A 7,988-nucleotide genomic window follows, 5' to 3' on the forward strand; every position below is an offset into this window, starting at 1 on the left:
ACATTTTTTCTGCCCAATAGAACTGATCCAGCATAAATGGGCATATGATCTGTAGAAATACATATACAGACAATTATGTGGTCACTTTTTGGCATTACAACTTCAGATTGATTCAAAGAAACACCAATACTAGTCTGTCAACATAGGTGATACAAAATAAAGCTTTAAGAAATTAATCATTTTTTGTAACCAAGCAGTTCACAAGACTTTGGTTTATGGTCAAGTACTAGTAACGATTACAGCAGCATAACCATAGAGAAGTAAATTAACGATCATCACATGTTCTTCTGACCAATACAGAATTCATCAACTATACATCTAAGTTTCCAACTGATCCTTGTCGATAAATAATTAGTTTTACCATTAATATCAAAGGTCTAAAGTCACATTCAAACACGTTCAAAGATAAAAGATTGTGAAGCAAAAACAAACCTGCGGGAGACCAGCCTGTAATGCCGCGGCAACAGAACCACTGCTTTCCACAGTCCACATAATTCATATAAAAAGACAACACAAACAAAAAGTATCAGTTCACGTCTATTTATGTGTCCATATTCACCAGGAAAGGGCATCCAGCTGACATTCTCACCTGCCACCATGATGAATAGCAGCAGCGCATCTTCGAAACAGCCAATTGTATGGCACCATACTAATTCAGGAAGACAAAAAAATAAGTAGGTTATATGGCCACGGAGTAATTTCGGTTTTGCTATGTCCAGTTAAAGATTGGGAAATTTGGTTGGCTCACCCAGAGAAGCAGAAAAGCTTGCCATCGAAGATAGAGATTCCCGCATGTAAAGATTGTTTCTCACGTGTATCTGATCCATTAGCAATGGTCCAAATTGCTGCATCTAAAGGTCCATAACCCGCTGTAAAAATGATAAATCTGTAACCTGTTATTTGGATAACAGATTGAAGAACTCGAAGAAAGGCTAAGGGATCCTTTACAAAACCCATGCTGCAAAAGCAAAAGAGAACCATTACTGCCGTACATAAATTTAGCATGGGTTAAATATCTGACAGAATGAGTCTCAGTGTTCATCTGACACAAAAAGTGATGAAAACATATAAGCATAGAACTCAGAAATGATCAGAGGGATCAAATTTAATTTAGACCTTCCAACAGAACTCAACCCTACAAAGATAGGTAGAGCTGGCTCAAAAGACGATATAAAAGTATACAACTCAGTGTGGTTTGAGCATGTATGGGAATCGTCTGTACCCAGGCGCCCTACAGAAGGATTGTCTCCACACTTATCGCATGAAAATTGCCATTCATTGGGCAGAAACCAAAAACCACAGACTCGAACGCTCAATGGCCAGTAATCTGTCATAGGATAAAATTATTGCAGTGAATCCAAAGGAAAAAATCTTTGCCAAATCAACGACAATTGCTCTGAGATTTAATAATGTGTTCTCAGCACAGAAATACAACTACATGTTAAAGCAGAGTCATCTTTAACTATGGTCACAAGTCACTCAACTCACTTCTTTCTCAGATATGTTACATTCAATTAGTTTCTACCCGTATTTCAGATGCAAAAATAGTCATCCTCTTACATCTGGGTCAATTTTTAACTTTTTTCCTCACTGATATAAAGTTACCATCCCGGCCTTTCTCAAGAATTTATAAATGACAAGAGTACGTACCCAAAAGAAACAAGAATGAAACTACTACCCCGATAACTTTCTTATAAAGAAGATGGTAGCAATACGCAGGAACATTTTCGTTAAAAGCAGCAAACATCCTACATACCAGGACATTCGACAATTTCTTTGCTGAAACCATACCTGTCACAAGGAAAATAAGTAACACGTCACCAGCAGGCTTAAACAATCTCATCAGGTTTTCATGTCATATCAGTATAATATTACAATTAAATTACTAATCGTGCCGAAGTTCTAAACATTTCATTAGTGATCAGCCAATATTGGATCTATAAAATGAGAAAAGTACATGAAATATGCCAATTAAGCAGAAAATACTTAGTATGTGAAGATAAAACCGTGATGGCAAGATAGATTGCACAGTGATCAGATGTTACCACCAAGAGAATTCACAACTCACAAGACCAAGGGAGATGGCGGCCGGTAATGCCAAATTGGAAGGTCTGTTACTGGATCCTGCACGGATGAGTAAATCGAGTGACAGTTCACGATATCATTTTACAAATCCAATGTATCCATCTAGGTATCTATGTCTAAAAAATACCTACTGCAAAAGGATAACAACTTAGGTTGAGTTCCTCGTATCGCCATGATCCCCATTCTTCAGTAAAAAGAGGCCACATCCAATGAGTTACATCACTCCAACTTACCTGGAAAAGCATCTAAATTAGAAAAGTTCAAGAGAAAATAACACCAACGACATGTTTTGAACCAAAATCATATGGATTACCTTGCCAATGGGGGCTTCTTTCAAGAACTTGTACAAATCTGGGAGTTCCTTTCTAAACTGTCTTTCAAAGCCTGTTGGTGGACTGTACAAAAGAAGAATTGCAAGTGATCATCTTCCATTCCCAGGATGTCACACTCATACTTTCAATCTACAAAGTTACCTATACGGAACAACATAAGGAGCAGCCACCACACAACGGATCTGAAAAAGTTCTGCTAGGCTCCATCCTTCCTAAATGTACAATCAGAAGAACCACAGTTAGTCTTTCCTATCACATGATTGTAATCATCCCTCAGAATAAAGCAGACACCATCAATCCAGGTAGAAAGGAGAGTATTAAGCAGATGTACCAATGCAAAGAAATTTATGACAACGAAATCACCCTCCATACAAGGACCCTTTCCAAAAATGCTTCGGAATGCAGAGAGACACTCTTGTCTGTGTTCCCTTTTTATCCTTTCTTTCTCCTCCAAAAAGATTCTCCTCAGCGAGTCTGATTGAAACCAGAACTGATGAACGGTCAAAGCCAAGTAAGACGAAAACAAGAATTGAAGAAGAATTTAACTATTGACCTGTGTCGTTTTGACTACCCTGAGCTTCACTAGACAGAGCAGGAGGAGAAGTGATAGGAAAAAATGAAACTTTTGCTTTGATAAGGTGGGAGCTTAAGTTCTGAAACAAGTCCAACCTCTTTAAACTTTGATTCGAAAACGTAGTTTCTGCAAATTCGAGAACTTTAAGAGAAGAAACAACCAACCTCATGAGCCAAATGTGACATCAAAACCACAGAGTAATGTTGCTGATTACGAGCGAAAGCTGCGGCAATGGCCTGCAAAAAAAAAAAACACCTTTTTGGCATCGTTTCCTATGAGAACCTCAAAATCCGAATCGAGAGAGTAGAGACAGAGAGAGATTACAGCGAGAGGGTAGACATCGCCTTTGGTACCGAAAGCTATGAAGAGAGCGATGGCTTTCCTACTCTCCGCTTCCTCCTCCATGGTACTCATGCTTCGATGAACTGTTCACCGCAGCCTAAATACACATCACCAGTGAAGTGCGTTTGAAACCTTCAAATCGCGTTTTAGAGACATTCAGTAAACGCATTTCAAATTCGGGCTCAAGAGTCAAGAGTCAAAGTCAAACTACTCGAACCGGTAATTTTAGAGTTCAGATGAAACTTTTTAAGTTTTGACTATTTTGAACTGCAAAAAGTTTCGGTTTTTTGTAAAGTCTGCATCTTTAAGATCGATGTCCTTGGTTCTAATCACTCAATTGCTTTAAGAATCATGTGGTAAAGCGCAATGAATGATCACTTCACAACAAACCCAAATCAAAAACGAGTCTCACTGCTTTACAGAAGAAAAAAAAACATCACTTTTGTTTAATACAACCAGAGAACTGAATCGATCTCAGCAGTTGAATGTACAGTACAGATCCTTTGTTGATCTTTCTTGAAACTGTACATGTGTTCTCGAGAAGGCATTAGTTTGGCATGTGAAGAACACAACGCAGACACTTTCCTTCTCTCATAAGATCAAAAGCTTTGTTGATATCATCAAATGCCAGGTTATGTGTTACCAATTCATCGATCATAATCTCCTGCGCAACAAAAAAACGAGTGAACACACGTAAACAACCTGTTCAATAGACTAAAAGTGATTTTGCTAATGATATATATTATTACCTTGTTCATGTACTTTTCAATGAGTGAAGGAATATCAGATTTAGGCTTCCAACCACCAAAAAGAGTGCCTTTCAAAGATTTCCCAGCAAGGAAAAGTCCGTAATGAGCTGAAACTTCAGGCTTCATTTTCGGTACACCTAGAGTAACGGTCATGCCCCATCCCTGAGATATCCGCATTGAAATTGTTCTAAAGGATTTATTTGTATACAATATAGTGAGCCAAATTGAAAACAAAACTTACATCCGAGCATGATTGTAAAGCGGTTGTAGCTATTCCCGTATCACCAACACATTCAAATGAGAAATCCGCACCTCCTCCTGTCATTCTTTTGATTACCTGAATTCCCAACACATTGGTTCAAATTTTTACACCAACGTGGGAATAGAGTTTTATCTAAATCATGCGATCATAACCACAAACTAAAGATGCTGGAATTACCTGAGATATAGGTTCAGAGTGGTCATTTGAATTGATGAAATCTGTGACGCCAAATGTCTTAGCTGTAACAAATAAGAAACATTCAAAACCAGTCCACAGAAATGGTAAGTCCTAATATATCTTAAAGCTATGATATACCTTGTTCAGCCTTAGCTGGATTAATATCAACCCCAATTATTTGAGCTGCTCCTCTGAGTTTGGCACCTTGAGCAACCTACTCATAAGAGAGATTAATACCACATCAAACTCCATTAACTCAGAAGCATCAACATTTCTGTATTTATACTTACTGAAAGACCGACGGTTCCAAGACCAAATATCACAACACTTGAACCTTTTTGTACATCAGCAACATTCCATGCTGCGCCAAGACCTAACATTACCCCATAGATTCTCAGTTCCGATTGTAAATAATTGTTTGAATTCGTAGTTTTTTAGAACTATTTTTTTATCTACCTGCAGCTACTCCACAGCTAAGAAGACATATTTTGTCAAGAGGTGCCACAGGATCGACTTTGACAGCACAACCAGAGTGAACCACAGTGTACTCACTGAAACTTGAAACCGCACAGTAGTGATAAACAGGTTTGCCTTTGACGGAGAAGCGTGACTTCTGATCACTATGCATCAGACCTTTCCTCTCCATTCCAAGAACCTGACACATGTTACTTTTCTCAGAGATGCAATGCCGACATGACCCACATTCTCCAGTGAATACAGCGAGTACATGATCTCCTTTCTCAAACTCAGTTACGCCTTCCCCTATGCTCTCCACTATACTGCAGAAACATCCATAGATGGGATTCAAACCAGTAAACTCAATCTTTATCCAATTCAAAAAGAAGTAGACCATATAAGCGACTTGCTTAACGATACAAGTCTCTAACTCTCCACCAATGCCTAAACCACCTTGCTCTTCTTTAAAACCTTCACCTCTCAACTAACCGTCCGTTACTGAGCTGGCAAAGCTACTATTAATAGTCCTATGCTAAACACCTCAACAATGCAGCTAAACCATTCTAAGAGCAACAGAACAGTCATCAGACTCAACATATTCGAAAGAGGGTTAATCTTCTTAATTTGATCCTATGTTTACATAATCTAAAAAGAATGATGTTATGAACAAAAGCAACTTACCCTGCAGCTTCATGACCAAAAATTCGTGGCAAAAGAGACTGTACCAAAAAAATGAAGACTTCATCAGAGACTCTTAAGCCAAATTGAAAAGATGTTATTAGCAAAGAAACACAAACCTGAGACTCCCAAGCAGAGAGGTCACTACGACAGAGAGATGTACAAACAACTTTAATTCTGATCTCAAGAGGTTGAGGTGGACTCACTTCAACTTCCTCCATAACCAATGGCTCACCAGCACGCCATGCCACCGCCGCTACAAGAATTACTCAATCAAAAAATCTAATCTTTCATAAACGAGGACCAAAAACAAAAACCCTTTCTTTGTTTACCTTTACAGGTTATGACTCGAGGTTGTTCCAAGGAGGAAGAAGAAGAAGAAGAAGACGACATTGTTATCCCAAATTTGATTGCTTCAAGCACAAAATGAACTAACTAACCCCTGAAGAAGAAGAGAACTTCTTCATTTCACCTAACACCGAACTCACCAACCACCATTGAGCTTAAGTGATCCAACGACATTTAAAAATGATGACTTTACAGCTTTAGAGGTCCCCACGGTTAGATGCAATGCAAGTGATTCCCGCTACCAACCCTTTTTCTTCGTCAACTAATCCGAAATTTCATATTTTTAAATCTTGCAATGGTCCGATTCATATAACTCTAATATCGAATCGAGTTATGTTTTGAGTCTCCGTCTCAGAATCAGATGTACTTTGTCTTGTGTTTTCTTCTGCGCTCGAGTGGAGTTTGTTAAAGCAGAGACAGCTAAAATAATATTATTGGGCTTCTAGTGGGCTCGATTGGGCTTATCTTATGTTCCCGATAAAAATCATAAAAGCCATATTGTGAATTATGAATGTTTCTCACGATGTAAAGAAATGAACATCTAAAGTTCATTAGTTTACAAAAGTAAGAAAAATACTATATAGAACAAAGTAGATATACAGGAATTTTGGAGAAGATATTATAACACAAGCATATATACTACTCGCTAATACCAACAAAAAAAAATTAGTATGTAAAAGGTGAATTTGATGATATTTTTTGTTATGAAACTACAGAATTCGAAGGTGTAAATCTCTTGTTATTAATCATAGAATCGAATGGAGGTTACATATCTATATATAGAGATAGTACAAAACCGACTAGACATAGGAATTAGGTAATGGGCCTCGGCCATGGGCCATACACTCTAGTACATGTAACAGGCCGGTTATGGAAGATCCACTCCAAGTGTTTTACAACACTCCCCCTTGGATGACATAACCGTGCTGATGCTAAGGGATCAGTGCAATACGTTTGGGGGTGCTGCCTCATTAAAACCTTACCAGGAAAACCCAATGGGACAAAACCATGGTGAAGGAAAAAGAGTACAGCACGCATTGCTCCCCCTGTTCTAATCATCCCTAAAGTCCTTAAGCCTTTGCATTCCAATCTGGTGCATGAACTTCTTGAATGTAGTTGTCGGTAATGCTTTAGTGAAGAGATCGGCTGAGTTGTCGCATCATTGAACTTGCACCACTTGAAGTTCTCCGGCCTTTTGTAGTTCATGTGTGAAGAAGAACTTGGGTAGGATGTGCTTCGTCCGATCTCCCTTGATGTATCCTTCCTTGAGCTGTGCGATTCAGGCCGTATTGTCTTCGTATATGACTGTTGCTTCCTTATCGTCGATCATGCCACAATCTGTCCTGATATGTTGAGTCATTGACCTCAACCAAACACACTCACGTCCGGCTTCAGAATTGCTAATATCTCTGCATGGTTAGACGAAGTGGCCACAATGCTTTGCTTCATAGAACGCCATGAGATAGCCATACCACCGTGAGTATAAACCTTGAGTTGTGCGGATCCGATAAGTAACCTGCATCAGCAAAACTAACTAAACCTTCCTTGTTCTAGTTAGTATAAAATAAACCAAAGTCTGTCGTCCCTTGTAGGTAACGCATAACATGTTTAACATCATTCCAGTGCCTTTTAGTCGGACAAGAACTAAATCTTTCTAGGAAGTTCACGGAAAAACATATGTCTGGTCTAGGGTGGCTAGCCAAGAACATTAACGCTCCTATAGCACTGAGGTATGGCACTTCAGGACCGAGAACTTCTTCATCGGTCTTCTTTGGACCAAATAGATCTTTATCCAAGTCAAGGCTCCTCACAACCATTGGGCTGGTCAATGGGTGAGCTTGGTCCATATTAAACCTCTTGAGTACCTTTTCTGTATATGCCATTTGATTCACAAGGATTCCATTATCAATGTACTCAAGCTGCAATCCCAAACAGAACTTAGTTTTACCTAGGTCTTTCATTTCAAATTCTTTCTTTAGATATTC

General features: G+C 38.8%; 2 protein-coding genes across 4 annotated transcripts in view; both read right to left on the reverse strand.

The window, feature by feature from the left end:
• LOC104706787 (O-mycaminosyltylonolide 6-deoxyallosyltransferase-like) overlaps positions 1-3,491 on the reverse strand; it is a 4,454-nt gene extending 963 nt beyond the window's left edge. The window contains exons 1-13 of one of the 2 annotated variants that reach the window (XM_010423012.2): positions 3,316-3,489; positions 3,156-3,227; positions 2,971-3,070; positions 2,749-2,891; positions 2,559-2,629; positions 2,399-2,480; positions 2,217-2,318; positions 2,069-2,124; positions 1,757-1,791; positions 1,117-1,327; positions 749-958; positions 590-649; positions 433-472 (exon numbers count right to left, since the gene is read on the reverse strand). In XM_010423012.2, the coding sequence (XP_010421314.1) occupies positions 433-472; positions 590-649; positions 749-958; positions 1,117-1,327; positions 1,757-1,791; positions 2,069-2,124; positions 2,217-2,318; positions 2,399-2,480; positions 2,559-2,629; positions 2,749-2,891; positions 2,971-3,070; positions 3,156-3,227; positions 3,316-3,405 (1,272 nt within the window). In that variant the 5' untranslated portion in view covers positions 3,406-3,489. Of the gene's footprint in view, positions 1-432; positions 473-589; positions 650-748; positions 959-1,116; positions 1,328-1,756; positions 1,792-2,068; positions 2,125-2,216; positions 2,319-2,398; positions 2,481-2,558; positions 2,630-2,748; positions 2,908-2,970; positions 3,071-3,155; positions 3,228-3,315 lie in introns of both variants that reach the window. The other variant, XM_010423014.2, reaches the window with a different exon arrangement.
• LOC104706788 (alcohol dehydrogenase-like 6) overlaps positions 3,653-7,988 on the reverse strand; it is a 7,306-nt gene continuing 2,970 nt past the window's right edge. The window contains exons 1-10 of one of the 2 annotated variants that reach the window (XM_010423016.2): positions 5,988-6,379; positions 5,775-5,911; positions 5,659-5,696; positions 4,978-5,300; positions 4,812-4,894; positions 4,660-4,735; positions 4,522-4,583; positions 4,324-4,419; positions 4,083-4,244; positions 3,653-3,997 (exon numbers count right to left, since the gene is read on the reverse strand). In XM_010423016.2, coding sequence (XP_010421318.1) covers positions 3,881-3,997; positions 4,083-4,244; positions 4,324-4,419; positions 4,522-4,583; positions 4,660-4,735; positions 4,812-4,894; positions 4,978-5,300; positions 5,659-5,696; positions 5,775-5,911; positions 5,988-6,048 — 1,155 coding nt within the window. In that variant the 5' untranslated portion in view covers positions 6,049-6,379 and the 3' untranslated portion in view covers positions 3,653-3,880. Of the gene's footprint in view, positions 3,998-4,082; positions 4,245-4,323; positions 4,420-4,521; positions 4,584-4,659; positions 4,736-4,811; positions 4,895-4,977; positions 5,301-5,658; positions 5,697-5,774; positions 5,912-5,987; positions 6,380-7,988 lie in introns of those variants that run through there. The other variant, XM_010423017.2, reaches the window with a different exon arrangement.

This window comes from Camelina sativa, chromosome 8, assembly GCF_000633955.1.
Source record: "Camelina sativa cultivar DH55 chromosome 8, Cs, whole genome shotgun sequence".
Classification (NCBI taxonomy): Eukaryota; Viridiplantae; Streptophyta; class Magnoliopsida; order Brassicales; family Brassicaceae; genus Camelina; species Camelina sativa.